The 21,981-nt window shown below is 41.3% G+C and overlaps 3 protein-coding genes across 4 annotated transcripts; 1 reads left to right on the top strand and 2 right to left on the bottom strand.

Moving 5' to 3' along the window:
• Positions 1-5,955: 5,955 nt before the first annotated feature.
• On the bottom strand, positions 5,956-11,903 carry nudc (nudC nuclear distribution protein). Its single transcript, XM_071907559.2, has 9 exons — positions 11,730-11,903; positions 10,370-10,447; positions 10,033-10,242; positions 9,856-9,939; positions 9,602-9,715; positions 8,314-8,508; positions 8,047-8,130; positions 7,805-7,923; positions 5,956-6,327 (listed from the first exon to the last, which is right to left on the bottom strand). Exons 1-9 carry the CDS (start codon positions 11,802-11,804, stop codon positions 6,276-6,278), a joined length of 1,011 nt encoding a protein of 336 aa, XP_071763660.1. The 5' UTR covers positions 11,805-11,903; the 3' UTR covers positions 5,956-6,275.
• Positions 11,904-13,822: 1,919 nt separating this feature from the next.
• LOC139918257 (nuclear receptor subfamily 0 group B member 2-like) lies at positions 13,823-14,720 on the top strand. Its single transcript, XM_071907573.2, has 2 exons — positions 13,823-14,384; positions 14,467-14,720. The coding sequence occupies exons 1-2, from the start codon at positions 13,823-13,825 to the stop codon at positions 14,718-14,720; spliced, it is 816 nt and encodes a 271-aa protein (XP_071763674.1).
• A 320-nt stretch (positions 14,721-15,040) lies between these two features.
• Positions 15,041-21,782, bottom strand: kdf1b (keratinocyte differentiation factor 1b). Of its 2 annotated transcripts, none has more exons than XM_071907555.2 (4): positions 21,623-21,782; positions 19,517-20,466; positions 18,755-18,841; positions 15,041-17,361 (listed from the first exon to the last, which is right to left on the bottom strand). In XM_071907555.2, exons 2-4 carry the CDS (start codon positions 20,445-20,447, stop codon positions 17,267-17,269), a joined length of 1,113 nt encoding a protein of 370 aa, XP_071763656.1. In that variant the 5' UTR covers positions 20,448-20,466; positions 21,623-21,782; the 3' UTR covers positions 15,041-17,266. The 2 variants fall into 2 exon arrangements, with proteins under 2 accessions (XP_071763656.1, XP_071763657.1); XM_071907556.2 differs by having other exon boundaries at positions 21,630-21,782.
• Between the last annotated feature and the right edge of the window lie 199 nt (positions 21,783-21,981).

The raw sequence follows: 21,981 nt of genomic DNA, 5'->3' as shown, positions 1-21,981 counted from the left end.
TATACACCATAGTAAGCATAAATTAACGCTTTTTTCTGATTTTTGTTTATAAAGGTGGGTGGTTGTTTGCCTTTTGATGATCACCGACTGGAAAGCATAGTTTACCATGTTCAGCTTTATAATTATTACTACATCACTGGTTAGAATATCATTTCTCCAAAGAAAGCTCTAGTGTTTTCTGAAAATTATAGCTACTAGTTTTATTTGGGGAAGAAAATATGTATATACAGTATAAATAAATATAAAAAATATATAAATACAAATATATATTTTTTATATATATTTAGATAGTAATGAAGCAGCAATATATATATTTATTATATATAATTATACTGGTTTTATTTTTAAATCATGAAAATATATCTACTATATATATATTTATATATATGTATCTTTCTTTTCAAATAAACTAAAAATAAAACTCAAAAATAAAAAAAATATATATATGTATGTAATATTGAAAAATTTATGTAATATTGGAAATTGACCAGCAGTTTTCATACATCAAAACTATGAGAGAATTTGGAGGCTAAGAAACTAGTTTAAAACACAACTTCATTAGCAAACTTTTAACTTTTAATCATTGTGCACGACAAAAACAGAAGTCAAAAACACAAAAAAAACAGCACTTGCATTATCAAGACACACAGGGAGAGAGAAAAATGAAAAAGATAAAAATAGATACATAATATAAATGAATTATACGGTTGAGTCAGCTCCATCGCCAACTCATGTTTCAGACCGGTGGGCTGGCCGTGCGCTCATGATGTCAGTGGTGTGATGTATCTGTCAGGTCCAGAGAGCGCTGGTCCCAGACCAGTGATGGACTGGTCCACACCGAGGTGCAAATGAAGGCTGGAGGGTCACGGGGCCACAGGCAAACAGTAATGAAGCAGCAATGTGACCTGCAGCTGGCAGGGCCGATGACAGCGGAGCAAAGGTTCCCTCATGAAACGGCCAGATCTCAGAAAACCTCCACTTTACTGCCTCTCCACATTTAGGAATTTATCTCAGTGAGTCTGAACTAAATACAGTAGCTGCCTTTGTTCAAACTGTCTCTACTGATGCCTTTGGGAAGAGATCACAGTAGTTAACCATGAAGCAGCTTAACTATACTGTGCAATGTTAGTGTCAGCTTTAGTGATATACAGTTCCACTTGAGACTATTCAGAACAAATTAATGCTGAGTATATATCAGTTTCTTCACACAAATAACATTGGTGTGTCTACAATCTCAACCACATATAGTATAATAGTAGGGTATAGTTCTAAGATACTTTTTATTAGTCAATATTCATTGAATTAGAGCTTGAGCTTTGAATTACGCCATTGTTTTCCACAGTAACCATTGCATTTTACACTGAAGGCATTTAGCTGACAACCTTAAAACCTCTGTTTATTCTTATCATTTTTATTCATATGGTTGAAAAAAAACCCACAATATGGACATCATGAGGATAATAGTAAGATAATCTTGCACTTACACTTGCACTTTTATCCAGAGCAATTAATGATGAATAAGCTTCAATAGATCACAAACATTACAGAGGTCAAAGGTCAGAGCACACTAACATTAGATTTAACAATATATTCATGCAATCGTATAATGATTATATTTGACAGAATAGTGTTTGCAAAGGAAATAAGAGCTGAGGACTTCAGGAGAAGAGCATATAATAGCAAGAAGAGGAGGATGATATGGGATATTTATTCTGATATTTACATAAAAGATTAAAAGTTAACCACATACAGTATTTATGTATATAAAACATATATACATTTATATGGAGACCACACACACACACACACACACACACACACACACAAGATACTCAGAAACATGTTTGTGTTATTCTCTTGTCATATATCACATTTCTGATATTTGGTTCACCATCGACCTGAATGATCTTTCATATCAGACACATTACTAGATGTATTATATCACTTTACACCACACAAAATCTTCATATAAATAACACTGATGCATCTACAACCTCTACCAGATAGTGTAGGCTGATTAAAGTTCATACTTTTTGTTCGTCAAGATTCATAAAATTAGAGCTTGAGTGTTGAATTACTGCCTTGTTTTGTTCAGTAACCAACTTAGTCACAGAAAATGAATTGTTAAGTCCCTTGTGTGTGTGTTTCATCTTGAGCGTGTGTGTGTAAGTGCCTGTTTATGGGCAGTTGTTCAGACTTGGAGGAGAGGATGTTTGCCGATAGACTTTGCTCAGTCTGGAGCGGTAAACAGGTCCTGCTGGGCCGGGGGCCATTTCTGCCCGGTCAGTTATGGGACGTGTGTGTGTGTGTGTGGATCTGAGGACTCTGAACTGACTGAAGCCTTTGTCTTCCAAGATGGCTGATCTGCTCTGTACACCCCGACCTGCAGCCTTCTGTTGGCCTTCACTAATTGACAATTGGAGACTGGCTTTGCACACTAGCCTCCTCTCCGCCCCTGGAAGTGTGTGTGCGTGTATGTGTGTGTGTGTTCCAAATACGCTTTACAGAGTGTGCCCGGCACCCAGGTGTGGAGGCAGGACATTGAGGGCTTTAAACAACAGATGTAGATGACGTTTGTTTGGATCAGTGTTGTATTATGGGGACTGTCAGTCTGATTCCTGTGCTTTTCTAATGGTGGTTCTAGTTAGTATTCATTAATACCAGGGATGTAGTGGAGGGTAAACCCACTTAAACTCAATTTACCATCCTTTTAATTTACAGAATTAGAGTTTATCCACCTTTATAGGCTGACATGAATCTTTCTGATGTAAATTTATAGTAAGTAGTATCAAACTCTGTCTCAGCCCTTGCCTATCACCAAGGGAGTACCACAAGGCTCCATCCTCGGCCCCCCACTATTTTCCATCTACATCAATAATATTGCCTCTCGGCCGGCCGTCACTGTAATTAAGAATTTATTCTTCACTGACTTGCCTGATTGAATAAAGGTTCAATTAAAAAAGTTATGTGGATAGGGTCTTTTTTATGTCACTGTGTGTAACTCAAGTATATGTTGAGGTGCTTTTCATGAGAGAGCAACTCATTGAGAGCAACGAAAAACCAGAGTCAAATTCCTTGTATGTACATACTTGGCCAATAAAGCTGATTATGATTCTGATTCTGATTCTGAAAGTAATGTATGGAAGAAGAAAGAAAGACATGAGACGCAGGCCCAGATGGAAATGAGTGTGTCATTTCATCCAATCAGGCACCGTGAGCGTCTCAATCTGACAGATCAAGGAGAAGCATCCCCCCCCACACACACACACACTCACACACACTCCCATCCCATCTGTGTCCGGGTGTCCCCTCACGTATCCCTCCACTTCCAGGAATATGTTACCGAGCAGGCCTTATGGAAGAGGAGAGAAGGGCGAAGCGGCCTCTGCAAACACCAGGATTATGATGGTGAGTCACAGTGCGAGGGCTTCTGGGTGATTTACGAGGGGGGGGGGGACCGCTGCCAAAAAACAAGTCGTCAAGTCTGGAACAGCAAGTCAGCGCAGCGGCGGGGCGGTGTGTTTGCAGACCGCCCCCTCGTCCGCCCAAAAACCCCGAGCCCGTCCTCTGATGTCTGTGTGCCTTCGTTAATGAAGAAATTCTGGTACCTGGGTGAGACATTGCTCTCAGCTGAGCAGCCTCTGCCTCTTCCCTGCCCTCAACCTCTGCACAGTCATGCAGCCGCCCCACCCCGGTCCCACCCACACACCCACAAACACATCAGGCCTCTGGCTTGGCTTCTGCTCCCTCGTTGAAGCAGCTCATGAAACTACTGGAACATCTAAGTTTGGCTGCTACAGGGGCGTCAACGCACTAAACCCCAAGCTATGGCAAAGTCCTTATATCTAATATCATATGCAACCAAAAATTTTATAATTTATATCGACAAAGTGGAGCAATGACTGATGACTGACAAGATATTATGTGGCCAATGTGATAAATTATTAGACATAGGTCACCAAACTATCAGCTTAGAGGGAACATTGGTCCAGAATGTTCCCTTGATATGAATTTATGTTAAAATTTCTTCAAAATAGATTTCTGGTGATTTTTGCTTGATCTTTGCTCTCCATTGTAATTACTGTAAGTTATCTGCTTTACCCAATTGACACCAGTGGGCTATTAATTCAAGTATTGAACAGTACAGTACAGTTCTCCTTTCCCCATTGTCAAAATATAAATCAAGCTGAGCCTGTCATGATTGCTACTGTAACAAAGGCTAACCAACTATTAAATAACAATTCACTGTCAGGCAGGCATCAGAGAAGCCTTCTCTAGCAAACTAATGTCCATGGTACACAATAAACGAAAGTTCAGCATGTTTATTGAAGCTATATGCCCCATAGTGTGGTCAGATACAACACGGCCTAAAAATCAATGGTAAAAAATGTCAACCTGCGCTCTGAAATCAGTGGATCAATCTAAGGAAAGCTGCCATTGTCTGGAAGAGACAGATGTCTGCAGGGTGTTTTTGAACTACACGAGCAATTTCACACATTAGGAGGACTTGCTGGCCAGCATAAGCTAATGTATGTCGCCTACAGCCGCCACCGTGATGGTGACAGCCTCTCACCATCCTGACAGACCAGTCCAGCTAGCTGTGGACAGTCACACGAGCAGAGAAGACTTGTAAGCAAACTGATCCTCACTGAAGTAACATTTAGCAGAGATGCATGATATCCAGTGTGGAAGGAGTGAGAAACCTTGTCTTTCGCTCATTGGTAATAGCATGCTGATTATCCCCAAGGTTCAGAATGACATGCCAATCACTGCATTCACTAGAGGAGGGATCCTACTTTTTTAAATGGGTAAAAAATGTATATATATGAATGTTGAATATGGCTTACTTTGGGGTGACCTTATTCTTGTTGAATAAGTAAAGGATTTGACCATTGAAAAAAACTTAAGAGGTCTCCCTCATAGACTAAAACTTGAGTTATCACTCACTGATAGCTATCAAATAAGTGTAAAAAATGTACTTTTAGGCAGTGCTCACACCATCTTTCTCTGGAAAAAGTACACAGTGTGGGTATTAATTGCATAAACTTCATTAGATACATGATGACTGTCCAAAACCACACCCAGCTACTGACATTAGAAGTAAAACACTGCTCCCTTGTGGCTCAAAATCAAAAAACCATTTCAACTCAAATGTTTCATATTCAGAAATTGGATCTTGTGAATACGTGTAAAAACATTCATGAGTGTTTCAGAGTGTATTCGGCAGCCTGTATATTCCACTGAATTTATTGGAATGTATGTCATGAATAAACCTGGGTGATAAATGGATTGAATACCTTGTCTAAGCATTGACAATATAAAAAAAACCCAAAGTAGCTGAACTTATCTTTGAATATTTCAAGTTTGGAATGGCACATGTCAAGTCTCTGAACACACTGAAATGTTTTAACCCAACACCATTTTAACCCAAAAGGCTTGGCTACTCTTAGGCATGTTTAACACCTACAAGAAGTTATAAAGAGATGATGACAGTGCATCTGACCCATCTACCATGGCCAATGCAAATCAAAATCACTGACATTCAATCAGGCTCCATTTCAAGGCATATTATGCAATGAACCCGCATAGTGACAACTCCAGGACGACTTCAGGAAAACATGTTCTCATTGTCAGCCAGTAGCCCTTGGATGTCATCCAAAAACAATACATGTCCGAGGTCAATGACTCTGAGGGCTGGTAAAATGGCTAATCTTGGCCTTCACCTCTTTAAGATTGTGAACTTTCAAATTCATAGTCAGTAAAAATATAAAAGCGAGCGGGTAAAAGCTTTGAATTGACACTTTACCGCTCACAACCTTTTTTCCATTACATTTCCCTATTGGCGGGCATCGGCAGTAAACTACCGGGTTCGGGTGTTTCTTCTTACGTTCGGCTGACAGCAAGGTAATTATTTTTCCTCCGGAGGGTTACACAGTCACGCATCACACTGCCGGCTTTGAATTCAAGCTTGTTTATTAAAAAAATCCAGACATATCTTTAAATATTTAGAACACATGCAAAGGGAAAAAATGTGGGCATTACAGTCATCAAAACTTATGACTAAAACAAAAAAATGAAGACTTGTATGAACTCGAGACGTGTAGTCAACAAAACCATTTCCTACACGGAGAGTAGAGATGTGGGGAGAGGGTGGAGGAGGAGGGGGGGCGATTCAACAGTGGGCTCAGTGCCTGAGGCTGGTTCCGATCAGGATTCACATGAATCACAGGCAACGTGGATGTCGACGCTATAGGCCGGGTTGACGGCGGCAACTCTCAGCTGAATTTGGCTTTGGAGAAATCCATTTCTGGGTGCTGAGCCATGAACCTGCAGACACAGCAGACACAACAGTTGGAAACGAAGCAACAGTAAAAATCTCATAATATCTCAGACACAACTGGCTTGATTTTGATGGAACTTTTCAGAAGGATACGTCTTGTCAAAGTGTTTCTGCACTGTCAATAGTTAACTGATTGGTGACAAGATGCATCATCTCTCCGAGTTTCATCAAAATCAGACCAGTAGTGTCTGAGATGTCACCTGAGTCTGAGAGCCAATATCTGCACTACCATCGTCACAGTAGTATTGTTTAACCCCTATAAAAGTATACAAGATCTGTAGAGGCTGCTTTAACAAGCTTAGAAAGGAAGTGGAGGTCAACATAGCAGCAGCAACACATGCTGTAAGGCCAGGTTGAACAGGAGTAACCTGCCTTTGGCCTCCAGTAGGGGAAAGAGGGGTTATTAACCGGTGACGGCGATAAGAGACTGTCCTCCACATCGGTCTCCGACAGCTCCGACGTTATCCCACATCCAGGCCTTATCTCAGTCTAACAACTGCTCCCTGTAATCCCCGCTGATACGTCACATACGGATCACCGACTCAATGGAGGGGAAGGGGCGCTGTTCCTGGATGTACTTCCTTCACAAATTATACCTCACTATTTGAATGTTATAATACATCAACCACTTAAAACCTTATAATAATCCCTTTTGAAAACAAATTTCAAAACAAGAGGCTGCCTAGAGCTGCCTCATGTCCCACCATAATCACCATGAGATATTAAACATAAGCAGTTATGCTAAAGAGGTCATTAATGAAGCTGATTAATTGATGACTTCGCAAATATTTCTATGCAAACTTGCTTCTCTTCACATGGCACATGGGTGCTATTAATATGAACTCTGTATCTTAAAGCATTGCGTTATAGTAGTTTCAAGAAAATCCGTTTTTCCTCATTAATATGCAAAGTTACGCAGCAAGGTGCTCTAAAAACAAAATCATCTCCTCTATAGATGATCTGATTAGTGTGGTGGACAGTAACAAAATGGCGTTGAGTGGAGGATTGAGCAGACCTAATATCTAATCATATCCATGTGTAATGTGTCTGGATGTATGTGATTCTGGATGAGGTCACCATCGGTGCTTGGGGGAAGCTGGTACAAACGTCCTGCTATCTTTTTATTACCGTAATTACAGCGAGTAGCCTGGCCTTGAGCGGATACAGGCAACACTGAAGGCAGGCTAGACAGTCAAGCTTTCAAATTCACCATTCTTATAAAACCTTTATACGCCATAAAGCCTCTGTTAAACTAACAGCAACATACAGTAGCTTCTGTGTGAGTTGAGACAATAAAAAGCAGAAGATGCCAGTTGGCGCGCTTAAAAAAGAAAAGAGTATAAAAAGACCTTGTAAGTTTCAAGGTGACAAAAAAACTGCACAGGTCCTTTCAACATAAAAATCTATTTCATCAAGCGTTTCAGTGATGTTCCATGAGGGAGTAATATAACGTCAGGAACCTACTTTTTGAGAATGTCTTGTTTCTTCTGCTCTTCGGAGGTGGGCAGGCCCATCGATTTCTGCCTTTGGTCGTACATCATCTTCTCCACCATGCCACGCGTCTCTCCGTCCAGGTCCGAGAGCTGCTCGGCAGGAAAGAGAAAGCGGAGGGAACAGAGAGAGAGAGAAAATATATTTTTGATAACCTTTGTGACTTCTACAACTTCAAAGAGTACTCCACAGTTATAGAAAGTAGAAAGCTTTACCTTTGAGTTCTCTGGGCAGATTTTCTTGGTGTTGATTTCTGGATCTGTGGTAACCATCTTGTTCCACCACTCCATTTTATTAATCTGACATGATAGAATATGATTAGGTTACACCAGCCAGCAGTTCTTTCATTAACTGCAAATACAGATGTAGCCAGGAGATGTGTCTTATGTTCTAACCAGTATCATTACAAAAGAGAGACGCAGGGCTACAGCTATAAATGTACCTACAGTGATCCATAGGTTTAAGACAAACTTTTCCTGTACCTTTTCCAAGTGGACGGTGACAATCTTTCCGTCCTCGATGAGCCAGGAGCTTTCTTCTACCTTCACCTCGTTGCAGAGCTGGCCTTCGATGACAGGCGGGTGCCCCTTCAGGCCGACCTTCAGGGTGCGCCGCTGGATGTCCACCACCACGTCTTTGCCCTTTATGCGGAACTTCACGTCAAAAGGCACCACCAGCTGTGGGAAGAGGTGACATTTGTTATTGCGCACTACATTCTGGCAAACTCCTTGGGGTTTTTGTTTATGGCCATTGTCATAAAGAGCAAAAGGAGATGTGGTGGTTGGAATCACCAGGAGTTGCTGGTTGGCTACTTTGTTGAGCTCAATAAAATGGACTGATAATCTAAGGGTGCGATCACACTTACAATTCACTTTCGTTGGTCCAATCTATAGTTGAAAATTTTACTTTGTTGCATTTTTGTATTTGGTTGGGTTAGGTTCACACTGGCCAATAACAAGTGAACGAGGGCTTGTAAACAAAAGCTGGATGGACTCACAAGTAGTTTGTTTATTGGACAGAGTTTGGTAACCTGCAGTCCCTTCACATTAGAGCATTTGGTGAGGGTGGGGGGTTATATTACTAAACATATCTTATAAGATAGTACATACATACATGGACGCACTGCCTATACAACAATGTGACTTACTATAAAATGCCAGAGTATGTGCTGTGTAATGATTAGAACATGATTTATATATCTCCATACATCACTGTGTGGCAGCAGTCCATGTAAACTAACAATATAGATGAAGAACCCAGAAGTTTTTTTCTCCTGTCGTGCGACGTCATCTAAATTAATTTGCATACAAGAAGGGGATTATGGGAGTTGTGAACAGATTCACAAACTAAATTTTCACATTAATGGAATATTTACTTCCGTTAATTAATCAGATAGTTCTCAGAACAGAAATAATATGCACAAAATAATTTTTACCACATGGTGATGTTTGACAGTGTACAAATATAGAGGAGTGAAGTATCTCACCCAGACTGAAAGACATGAATTTGGCCCTTGAAAACCAAGGTGCCATGGTAAAAAAAGAACACTTTTCTCTGTTGCAGTTACATGTTCAATGAAGTGCTTTTTATGTGCAAATAAAATGTAAAGAGTTGTTCTGAAATCTTACAATGTAAAATGATCTCTTAACAGCAGGCACACTCATTGGTCTGATTACTCAGCAAAACACAGATCCAAGATGCCAAAGCATCTTTCAGAAGTTATACCTCAAAGCATTATTCTGAATATGCCAAAAAAGCAAAGGCACTCACATCAAGTTCAGACAGGCTCTGTGTCCACTTATAGTTGGGAAGGTCGGCTCCGTTGCCTGCGTTAGGCTTCAGCTTATCTTTGTCCTTCTCATCCTCCTCTCCCTCCGACTCAGACTGAGGAAATAAAGACATTTGGGAAAATAACTCAACTGGACCAGATTCTATGTGTCATCAACACCAACCTCTTTTACCAAACACATAGTGTGCTTGACAAAATACTTCAAAATTTACTTCAGAATAATCCACACTCTCACCCCCTTCTCTCCTTTCTCTGCCTTGTCAGACGGGATTTCTGTATTTGTTGTCACAGCCTCCTTTTTCTCTTCTTGTTTCTTTTTCTAAAATGCATAGTACACACCAGTATCAATACATGCAATGCAATCAGAACAATGATTCCCATGTGACAGAACATCAAAACATCCAGATTTCACCTGGTCAATTTCAGACTGAAGTTTCTCTGCTTCTTCATCAGTTAGTTCCCGGATTTGTGGCCCGTCTTCATTTTTGTTCTTCCTCTCTGCCTCTGCCAGCTTGGCGGCTCTTTCGGCCTTCTCTTTCTTCTCCTTCTCCTGTCTGATCTGCTTTTCTCTGTGGACCTTCAGCGCTTGCTCACTGTGGTGGGCGAAGGACTCCTTCACTAGCTGAAAGAAAGAGATGGTGAGAATTGGTGGAAAGGCAGAGGGGGTTCTGTCACTGCTTAGTATATAGACTGCGGTGTATCAAATGTCACAGGAGCTGCAGACTGCACTGCCGGTCTGTGGAGCTCACCTTCTCTGGGGCACCTGGTTCTCCACCAGTGAAGAAGTCGGTTTTGCGGCGGAGGAAGCTGAAAAATGTGTTCACTAACTGCCGGGAGAGGAAAATAGGTTATCACAAAATCAGACTCAGACTCAGACTCATTGGTTATAATTGGACTGAGATGTAATGCCGTAAGGATGCTGAGTGAATAGGCCAGCCTCACACACACATACACCTCTTAATGCCAATGTCTAGCTACCTAATCATTTGCCAATACAATAATTCCTGTTCTATCTACCACCTTCATGGCTACTTTGCTCATCAACACTTACAGTATCACATAGTTTTCTCCTTTTCTACCATTGAGTGCATCTTCCTACCAACCCTAACCTTCTCATTCTGTATTGCTTGATCTGTTTGCAAAGTCCCTGAACAAAACGTGGTAAAGCGAACTAATAAGTTGTATAATCTACATCCTTGTCACTGACTCAACAGCCTCAGCCTCACCCATCAAGTTGGTTGTTTCTCAATCAACCGAGCTAAAGTTTAACTGAATGAAGGCGGGTATGGAGGGACTGCACGGTAATCAGAAAGCCCGATTTCACCAATGTTGACGTTTGTGTTTCTCACTAGCTTGACGGCTAGCCGTCTAGCTTACGCTAGTTGGCTAGTTTGGTCCATGCGCCGTGCCATTCTCTCTCCTCTGGAGAGAACATCACGCCAGCCAGACTCCTTTCAAAAATCTGACAGTTGTTTTAATGTTTCCTTGGTTATCGGCAACGGAACATACCTGGTAGAAAGTTTCTGTCGCTTTAGGAATATTTAGATTCCACTAGTCAATTCGGCATGTATCCAGTACCCCAAGCAGTACTTGTTTACACAAAATTTCAATTTGTATAATTGGTTCCCCTGTAATTCTCACCATATTCTTCCACCAAAACTAACCACCGAGGGCGGTAGTGAACAGTGTGAACCAATACTTAAGTTAGATTTTATTGAAATAAAGTGCTGCTTGATGGATTGTATGTGTGCCGAATTTACCAGAATGCGCTAACAAATACTAAAACATCTTAGGGTGTGTTCTACAGGGATGTAAATTTACCGATATCAAGGCAACATTAAATTGCCGTAATTTTGGATGGACTTTCCGTACATGAGAGAACGGCACGAATGGGGGCCAGTTTAGTCCAAGCATCTGTCTCTCTTAGCCACTATTGCAACTATAAGTGTCGGCTAAATGTAATGTATATTTGGCTGTACCATGTCCCGTTTCCATTACATTAACTCGTTTTTGGATGTGAATGCTGACTGGCAAGGTGCGCCTGGTAGCTAACAGGCTAACTCAACGTTAGCACGCAAGCTAAAGTAAGCTAGCCACACATCTATTTACCTCTTGCACCCCTCCTTCATGTTGTTGCGCCATGACAAGCAACATCCCGTCATACTTTTCTTCATCATCACCCATATTGGTAGAGTAAGCAATGGTTGAAGAAAATATAAAATGTTCAAATGACTGTGCAAAAACTTGGGCTAGCAACAATGTGAGGCCAGTCACGCTAGTGCACACACTTCCTGGAAACAAGCACCGCCTACATTTTGAATGACAGCCAAATAAGTCAATAAAATGAAAGCATTGGTCTGGGGGCTGGTGATTTCAGGAGACAGAATTTTCTAGAGAGTAGAAAAAAAAAATCAACAACGGAATGTTTTCATAGTGGAAATATGATTTATTTAAACCAGAGTATATATCATTAATTTAATCATTTATATTCGGCCATGTGACATGTAGTTAATTCTTCTCAATAATAATTGTAATAATAATAATAATATAAAATATTTATTACAATTTCACAAGAATTAAATGAAACTAAATAAAAAGATGTTGCATCTTGAGAAGATACATGAAATTTCATGAAACGTTTGTTCTCCCACAAGTCACACTTTATTAGCATAGTTAGAACACTAGCCTGATCATTTATACCAGGAGACAAATTCATGCACACAATTTTATGGCATGGAATTTCCAAAATAATGATACTGTTCTACAAAACTGTAATGTTCAAAGTAGGCTAATGACAGACCTAACTGTCTCAGTTTGCCACTTGTCCCACTTTAGCAGTATTCAACCTGAGTTGAAACTGACAGGCACCATGACACTTGGCCTTCAGAAGTTGGTCAAACATGCCATTTGTGAAATATTTCCGAATATGGAAGATAACTGGACAAAGCCTTAATACACCACATATGGAGGTAACAGGTCAAAAGGAACAGAAGTTAGGGAAGTCATTTCATCATAGGTCAAGTTCCTGGAAAGCTTTGTTCTATATTTTATGAGGTAAACTAAACAACCACAAAGGCACATAGTACCCTTTTAAACTTTGGTTGGTCCCACCTAGTACTCCTGATATAATTTTCAAATATCACCTAAGTTATTAAAAAATGTAAATGTAAAGACCTTACTCTTATCCATTTGCTAAGAGTCAAGCATTAGCAAAACAAGACAACTACTCACTACTCACTACTACTACATGACTTTTTGTCTAGCTTAAGTGTCTTTGATAATTCAAAATTCTGTTACACATTAAAATACTAAAATATTTTTTATTTATGATTAATTTAGTGCTACTTCAGACCACCTATTATCACACTGATATGATTAGGAAGTGATATCCATGATAGGTGCCAATGACCGAGAGCACACAGCTCTCTGTGGCCCAGATAACATATCTGTAGGTGCTTAATTGAACTAAAGAGTGGTTACTGTGTTAAGTGGAATGCTATGCTGAATTATTAGGCCTATTACATATTACATATTACAGGCTTACTGTTTTCCTAGTATTTCCAAAAGCAATCTTTTGCTTATGTCTTGATCTGTTTGAATTTCAGTGTCCCGAAGTCTGTAATTTTTAGTTAGGTAATCCTGGTGAAGAAGGAATTTGTGGTGATAAATGAAACGAGCTTCAAGTAATTTTGAAACCAGTATAGGAGGTGTAATTCTCAATACCCATACAAACTGATTCTGACTTTAAATGTAGGTCCTAACTAGCACATAAGGTGCAATTGGAGGACAGGTCAGGTAGCAGCCTGTGCGTTGACCCTGTCAGTCCTTGGTAGACTGGTACAGGCTGAGTTAATGACTGAGGTAAACATGATAAATGTCATTCACCCTGCCAGCTCCCGTATTCCCCTTCCCCACGCAGCTGTTGAGCTGAATGTGCCTTATCGCCTCCACGTGGAGGGAACCTAGATCCGTTTGCATGAGCAGTCCAGGGTCACTGTGTTTTCTGAATGCAGGAGGCTGAGTCTAGAGAGGGAGGGTCAAGGCTGACTCATCATGCACAGGTGATATCCTGTATAAATAGGGCCTGGGCGTCTGGATTGGTGTGTAGAAAGCGAGAGACGCTGTTCACACTGGCTGGATCTGAGCTTACTGACCAGATTTTTCTTTGTAAAAGCAATCTCACTGAGGATACGTCCTCCACTATGTTTCCTCTGGAAGAGAAGATCACGAGCTGCACTTGCTCAGGCTACCGAGAACAGCATCCTCACACCATCCTCTACAACATCTTGAGCTGGAGGGACAGCAGCTACCTCGACAACAACAAACTGAACCACAATGCCACAGCGCACAACTGTCACTGCGAGCAGAGGAGGGCCGTTTGCCTGAAGAACCCGAAGGCTACCTGCCAGGTCGCTTCCAGTGTGCTGGTCAAAACCGTTTGCTTCATGAGAAGCGTACCATCTTTCGGTCAACTTCCATCCGGAGATCAGTTCTCCTTGTTGAGAGACTGCTGGGTTCCGCTCTTTGTTCTGGGGCTCGCTCAAGAAAAGATGGTCCTCGAGGTGACAGACGTGCCGGATTCAAGCATGCTGAGGCAGATCCTGCTCGGACAGGGACGGACCGAGAAGGAGGCCCAAGAGAAAAGGTCACAGCCAACTCTCGCTCGAGTCCACAGACTCAGAACTTGCTTGCACCAACTGTGGAACCTGGATCTCAGTCCGAAGGAATACGCCTACCTGAAGGGTGCTATGTTGTTTAACCCAGGTAAAACACTTGCCTCAAAATAATGTTGCACATCGATTGACTAGATACAAGCATTAACAAAAAGTTCTCTTCCTCTGTACAGATGTTCAAGGCTTGAGTGCTTTGCTGTTCGTTGAAGGCCTTCAGCGGGAGGCCCAGAGAGCTCTCCAAGAGGTCGTCTTGCTCCTGCACCCAGAGGACACCGCTCGCTTCAGCCGCATCCTCCTAGCAGCCTCCGCTGTTCAGACCGTCAGCCAACACTTGGTCACGGAGCTGTTCTTCAAGCCGGTTATTGGCGACACCGATCTGTTCGATTTATTAAGAGAGATGTTATTTATCCAACAAGATTACAGATGAAAGCTCCTGCGAGAAAGACTTTTACGAATGACTGTGTGTGAGTGAGTGTTTTGTATTATGGAATTTTATACGGTGAAAAATATGTTGACAAGTGCATGAAATACACATTTACATACGTTTTTCTGCTTGACAGTTTCATTAGTTTGAGGGATTATTTGAGCAAATCAACAATGCCCGTGAAAAATTGAGTAGGTCTGTTATGCCAAGGGAGGGAATTGTGAGAGAGCAATTCTGTCTGAGCTCAAACTTTTGCATGCTTTGACTCCCTCATGTGGCGGTATATGGCAAACAACAAGCAAACAATAACCTGTGTCTTTTTTAAAAACTTTATTTTATTGTTTTTTTACAAAGAAAGAGTAAGAGGCGCAGGCAATAGCTGTTAACAGTTGGGATTATGTTGCATGTTTCAATACAAGCACCCGCCAATACAATCTTTGCTCAAAATGGAAAGTACCATAAATTACCCTTGGTGGCCCAAGCATCATACTCATTCCTAAAAATGAAAATATAGTGAATGAATGACAAAAGGCTCTGCTTTAGCGAACAATTCAACCAGCTCAATGAAAAAGAGAAGTACCACATGTTAGAATGGTTATGGTTAGCCTATTCCATGACACAAACACATTCACCACTTCCTAAATACCTAACTAAAACAGATTCAGTTTCCTACTCTTTGGTCACAACCAGAATAACCAGTTTCACACCGTTTTATTATAACCTGCCTGGTGTTACAGCCAAATTCACACTAAAAGGGAGAGAAATCGGTCAGTAGTGTTTAATCAGTTAAAAAGTACCTTTGATTCATATTATTAGACAAATAAGTAGTTCATTCTCACTGGAGGTGGAACACAATGCACAAGAGGAGGCATCTCAGAGGGCAGAATCTGAAATAAATATCCTTGGGACAATACTAGAATACTAGAATTAGCAGCCTAATAACTGAAGTCACTAGAATAGGGTCCATGACCAACACTAACCGTAAGCTAATGCTGATAAGGAAGGAACAAAGTAGAATGAATTCCACTGACTCAGCTGGCAAAATTCCCATCAGGGCCCAGGAGCAAACATAACAAGCATGTCGGAATAAAAACGGAGTCTGCCTAGGATATTCTCACTTAAAGGTCAATTCAATACAGTATTCAGTAATCTTATATTGTAGCAAAGTGCTACAATAGATGTCACTGCAGGCAAAGATCAAGCCAGCTCCAGTGTGTAGAAATCAAGTGTCAGACCTCCCAGAGTTTTTTTTTCCTGTGTGGTCTTTCCTCAGTCTACTGGTCTATAACCCCAGTCTGAAAAGTCTAGCTGCATCTGAACATCTGTAGTTATAGCCAAATTTGAGACCGAGACAAAATGGCAAATGGCCACATACAGTATTGGGAATTATTTTTCACATTGTTTGCTAATTACCCATGTCATCATATGCACCTATTTAACTACACATACTAAAAAATGTGTAAGATTTTGTTTTTATTCTATTTTTTATATCAAAACCCCATTACTTTTCTTCATGGAAAACAGTGGTTACTTCATGGCGTACCAGTAGCGATCATAAAAATTCCAACCAATAAAACCATTACAGATTGTTGAAGAATCCCCCAGCGCCCCTCCCATCATATAAAACTGCCTTTCTCTCCTTAGCGGATACTGCTATCCCATCGCTTTACACCGTTGGCCACCTTTGAACAGTTATGTCCCACCCCCACATCCTGTTTCAACCGGAAATACGTCAAATTACGGAAGCAAGATGCTCTCAAAATGCCATTTCATTGCGACTTCAAATTCACAATCACTGAGGTATATACACATCATCATCATTAGTATAAAATGGCCTTTCCCAGGACAATTAGACATTTAGTCATTTAAAATGGGAATACATAAAGGTTGTCCTTTGAGTGGTTGACAGAATCAGAAAACATGAAATATTTTTTGCTCACTAATCTGGAACCACTAACTGTAAATACATGGATAAATAAAGGCAGGTGTAAAACACAGCATTGAATAGCAATCTACAATCACACCGAATTATTCATGATCAAAGATATAAGATGTGCCAATCATTACGATTCTCTGTTTTCAGAGTGCATTCCAGAGCCAAACCCAGCTGTCCTTTGCATATAATACAGCACAGAAATCTGACTGATAAAAAGTACTCCAGCAAAAATGAGAGTCAGGTTTCATGAGCACAAGTCAGCTCTCCTTCAAGGACAAAGGGACGGTTAATCTTGATTCACTATCAATGGTAGTCATCGACAGGCTAGAAGCTGGGAGCAACACGTGAGTCAGACTATCCTTCAAACATAGACATAATATTTATCAACCATAAATACATACACACAGAGCCCTGAGTACACTTAAGTCCTTCAAATTCAGACAATGTGACTCGTCACATTTTTTTTTTTCCAAAGCAAAGCCGTGGTCTCTGTTAAGAGCTTGGCTAAGCCAGAGACTCCTGTGCAATCTGTATCCCCTTCCAACGTCCCATATGTGACCTTGTGGACGCAGCATGAGAAATTCAAGCATAGATCACCCGTGTGGAGGAGGAATCATGTTCTCACGTAAGTGCGAATGAGAGGGACACCTGAAGAATTAGTCTCCGTGTGCGATGGCGAGTAGGCGGTTGGAGAACCGGAGGTGTGACCTATAGGAACAAAAAAACATCAAGACAATCAGTCACCAAAAATAAAACATCCATGTCTACTTCACTACTTGTGGGCCGTGACTTGATGCGTATCCCTATTCATAGTGAATTGCGACTAGAAATCATTTTACAGCTGGAATGTTTTGGTTGGCACAACTGCAAAATGACAGTAAGTGGATGTTGATGATGAATAGCTGCAGGGTAACTTTGAATCACATCTCAACTGCACCTCTATGTTCATTTGACAGGGAAGTATTGAAAGATGGAAAGCTTTGATGCCAAATTCATGCTCATTGAACCAATTTTCTACCTTCATCTATTCAACACAAGTCTGATTCCAGTCCCTGTAACTTTAGCTAAGCATGATGGACTCATGCTTAGCTTGGCTGTAATTTACCATCTCTGGTCTTCCTACCAGGTAAGAACAATAGCTGAATATGAGCATCGTCCAGACTGCAGTTTACTCTCGCTTCATTTTGTTATGCGAGGCTCTCCAAGCATGAGAAACTGCTGGCTATCAGATGTCAACATCCGCCTCCCTACCCATAAACTACGCATTGCGTAGTTGGTATGGATTACCTTCTCACACCTAACAAACCGCACTGTAGTTCACATGGGAGAGGATCGAGACTCACATTTGCAGGCATTATTGTGGTGCCACCTGAGATCAAATGGCATTGCTCTCACCTGGTCAAACAAACTGAACTAAAGGAGGAAACACTCCAGAGTTCAAATACATTTTCAAATAGATTTTCATGTTTCCATTATTTTCCATCCCCTATAGCTGCATTAGAAAATGTTGTGTAGTATAAAATGTGGCTTGTGTTTCTACTTGAGTGAGTGAACTTTCATCAATAGCTGTATTTGTGCAAAATGCAAAATATCACCATTTACCAATGATCAAACACTTTACCCATACTATGAAAACAGTAAGGTGATTTTACTCCAACATCTGGACAAACAATAGTGATCTCAGTGTCACCAAAATCCACACTTTCTGTCTCGTCAGAAGTGACATAATGTTAAAAGCTGGAGATAACAGGTGGTACATCTAAGGAAAGCAAAGTCTGGAGTCTACTATTAGTGCTATGTGGGGCAAGAGGCAGTGAAACCAGTCTACCACTGTTGTCAAACACAAGCTTGCCAGACTTGATACCCATGTCTCACCCAAAATAAATGGTCATCTTATTCGAATTCACTGGCCTAACTATTGGAGAGAAAAAAAAGTGACTGACGCAATATTCAAAAATTGTACGTAATTTTCAATAAAAACTGAACCAGAAAGGAATGTACAGCATCAATATACTGTATATCCATACATACATTCATAACATAACATCACACATTCATACATTCAGTAACATACAAAAGTGGATTGAGCCAGATTTCTTACCTCCGTTGTTCCTCCACAATTCCCTGGCGCACTTGTCAGAAGGGCTCAGTTCTGATATTTGGATGTTTGGATTTGATTTGTAGTCATCTTGAAGAAACAATGAAACAAAAGAGAGTGAGTCAGTTGTTGACAGAAATGTCTACGGTGTTTCTCCTGAAGTAACAGCAGTTTCTGACATTGCACAACTGCAGGCGCACGTTCTAACAAAGCATCAGCATTGCTCCTGAGTACTGCATAATCATTTGCTGGTTAATAACAAATTGGCATGATTCCCCCAGGAAGGGTGTGAGGTAGGGTTCGACTGATTTGGGTTTGATGTGGGTTTTTGAAGGCCAATACTAAGATTTTTGGATTTAACCTGTTGATATCTATTTTTTTGATATTCAATATTTTTAATTTGACTAATACAAGTGTTTTTTTATTTGATTGATTTGATTTGATTTTTATTCTTGTCAGGGTGGAAAAGCCTCTGAAACAACATTTAGACCACTGGACACTAAAACTCTGCATTGAAACCCAGCCTAATAATAGCATTAATAATAAAACCATATTCATGCATACTTGTGGAATCTGATCAAAATGTCTCATTTGAATCAATTCAGGTTAAGGGCTTCCCATAGACAACCAGTGTTGTATTGATCAGTTATACAATAAATATGTAATCAAACAAACTGCATCATATCCATCATATATCCATAACATATCAGATTTTTAATAAAAGACCAATATATCTGTCTGACAGTAGTGTGAGGCCAAACTTACTGTTGTTGCTGAATGAAAAGGAATCGCTGTCCCTCATGGTGTCGTTGCCGCTGTCTGACAGCGTCCTCTCAGTCCTGGAGTTGGGGACCCTCCTCTTGGTGCTCTTTCGTGTGCTGATGCGGATGATGCCACGCACCAGCCGACACTCAGCTTCCTGCTCGTCCAGCTTGTGCTCTTCTGCCAGCGAATTGATGAGCTGGTTGATCTCCTTGCTCTTCCTCAGAAACACAGAGTCCGAGGTGCACCTGGCCAACTCTTCGATCTGGTATTCGGAGTAGAGCTCCAGCAGCTTCTTCGCGATCAGGGAGTCCACGTCCCCGTCGCCGTCTTCCCAGTCGTAATACCCCATAGAGTCATGGAAGGACGGGTGGCTGGGCTGTTTCTGACCTCCAGGCGGAACCACGTAGGATGGAGCTGTGGTTACTGCGTTCAGGTACTCTCTCTGACTGTCCACTTTGACTCCGCCGATGTGGACGTCCTCTAGCCAGTCTGCGCCGTCCTCCTCCTTGTTGTCTCCCGGGTTCACGTCCCGGAGGCTGATCTTCTCCGGTTCGTCTGGGGAGCTCTCGCCGGGCGCCAGGCATGGAGCGAGGACGGACCGCTGGCAGACCCTGTACAGGCCGCAGGTCAGCACACTGCACACAAAGGTCCTGCAGCTACCTGGAGAGGCGCAGGGACTGCAGGTTTGAGCCCCGGAGGCCGGGTCAGCTGAGCCAGGAATGAAGCCAATGGTCTCAGACTCCTTTCCATTAGCGTCTTTCAGGTGGGGTTTGTGGACGGTCTTTGTCTCTGTGCTCTGGGTCCAGTCTTCCACTGGGTCAACACAGCGCTCCTCATAAGAAGACTTCTGGCTGCTACCCCGACTGGGTCCATGACTGTACCCGCCGGGCCCTGAGCTGCGTCTCAGACTCCCAGTGCTGCTGGCAGACATCTCTTACTGGCTCCAAGGTCTGGACAGGTATAAGAGAAGTAGTCTGTTGAAATGTCAGTGTTAAGATACAGTGTTGCAATTAAGTCACAAAACAACATGCTTGGGCCATTAAAAATCAGTTGTAGCCACCTCAGGCTATCTCTCTTTCAAACTAAAATGAAACTATTATCCCCAGGTGCCAGGCAAAGTCACCCAACTGGTTCTCTTGAAGATGTCTTCACAAAGTCAAGACGTTTAACCACTCAAATATCAAACTCACACTATTGTGTCATAGAGATTTGTAACATTGAACTGCAATGTTCAATTGCAAGACACATCTTATCACTGTCTGATAAAGAAAAACAGCCTCTATGTCGAAAGGTAGAAAATGATCCCATTCATGCACAACCACACAGCGATCAGCTGCATGCAAACAAGGCCCGTCACCTGTGTTTACATTGGCCCCGATACGTGCCGCTGTCCTACCAAGTGAAGGCTACGCCAAACACCATTCAAGAAAATTGGAATTTAATGTTCCCTTACTCATCGGCAAAGGGACATATTAAATAACATAATGTATTACTTTTTTACCAATCTATAAGAACCAATTTTCAATTCGGCATACACCTGACCAATCAAACAGTACTTTGTTAAAATAAAATGTCCACTTTTAAAATTGCTTCACTCTACTCGCTACCGCTCATTGTGGTGTATTTTGGTGGGTGACATTTGTGGGAATAACTGACAAACCAGTTCTAAAAGGTGAATTTTTATTTAAGTAAGTGCTGCTTACTGTATCAGGTGCATGCCGAATTGAAGAGGACATCCTATCAACTTAGAAACTGTCTTAAGTTATATTCTACCAGATATGTGTCTTTGCCGATAGTCAAGGGAGCATTAAATTGCCATATTGTTTAATGGCGTTTGGAGTTTTTTGCCTTGACGGCTCGTATCGGAGTTAGTGTTTACAATAGCCATATCGTATATTGGACAGAGCAGAACATTTTGAAAAACCCATTTGTCACTTTTTTCCACATTCAAACTATAACGTTGACCCCGCTTTAACTTTAGACAGACATTAGACTAAGTTACATTCCCTTTCGTGCATCAAATTATTTTCACTCTCATGGCGCCCTGCTCTTTACTCTTTCCTCCATTAGAGATGACTAACGAATTTCTTACTAAACATTACTCACGGCATACAGTGGTCACGGTTCGTCCCCAAACTATCTTCCGGATTAACGTAATCTTCCCCGCACGAGAGTAAACATTTTTAATCCAGTGTGCATGTTCAGAGTGTCAACGCCACTCCAAATTGCAAAAAAGTTTCAGTGGAGTTTTCGCCCAAATCTTCTACCTGAGTGTCAAGGTGGAGGAAGCGCACCAGCTTCGAGGGCTGTGTTCGGCCAGTTGAAATAAGAATAAGACTTCCGGTCCTATTTTTTCAGAATAAGAGCGCAATTTCTAGAAATCCACACAGTGTCCAATTTAGTCAGAAAGTGTCACCGTTTTACAGTATGGCTGACTTTGAGGGCCTGTCATGACTTTTCTTAAA

This window comes from Centroberyx gerrardi, chromosome 19 (assembly GCF_048128805.1).
Source record: "Centroberyx gerrardi isolate f3 chromosome 19, fCenGer3.hap1.cur.20231027, whole genome shotgun sequence".
Classification (NCBI taxonomy): Eukaryota; Metazoa; Chordata; class Actinopteri; order Beryciformes; family Berycidae; genus Centroberyx; species Centroberyx gerrardi.
The sequence above is the reverse complement of the archived record's forward strand: the minus strand, read 5'-3'. Positions and strand labels throughout refer to the sequence as shown.

Bases quoted from the DNA above. Each gene is read 5' to 3' on its own strand.
- nudc (XM_071907559.2), bottom strand. From the start codon at position 11,804: ATGGGTGATGATGAAGAAAAGTATGACGGGATGTTGCTTGTCATGGCG. The intron at 10,448-11,729 runs GTAAATAGATGT...CTCTCCCGGCAG, and splicing joins ATGAAGGAGGGGTGCAAGAG to TTAGTGAACACATTTTTCAG. The intron at 8,509-9,601 runs GTGAGTGCCTTT...CTCTTCCCACAG, and splicing joins AGAGCCTGTCTGAACTTGAT to CTGGTGGTGCCTTTTGACGT.
- LOC139918257 (XM_071907573.2), top strand. From the start codon at position 13,823: ATGTTTCCTCTGGAAGAGAAGATCACGAGCTGCACTTGCTCAGGCTAC. The intron at 14,385-14,466 runs GTAAAACACTTG...TCCTCTGTACAG, and splicing joins TGCTATGTTGTTTAACCCAG to ATGTTCAAGGCTTGAGTGCT.
- kdf1b (XM_071907555.2), bottom strand. From the start codon at position 20,447: ATGTCTGCCAGCAGCACTGGGAGTCTGAGACGCAGCTCAGGGCCCGGC. The intron at 18,842-19,516 runs GTAAGTTTGGCC...TGTTTCTTCAAG, and splicing joins CTTTTCATTCAGCAACAACA to ATGACTACAAATCAAATCCA. The intron at 17,362-18,754 runs GTAAGAAATCTG...TTGTTCCTATAG, and splicing joins ATTGTGGAGGAACAACGGAG to GTCACACCTCCGGTTCTCCA.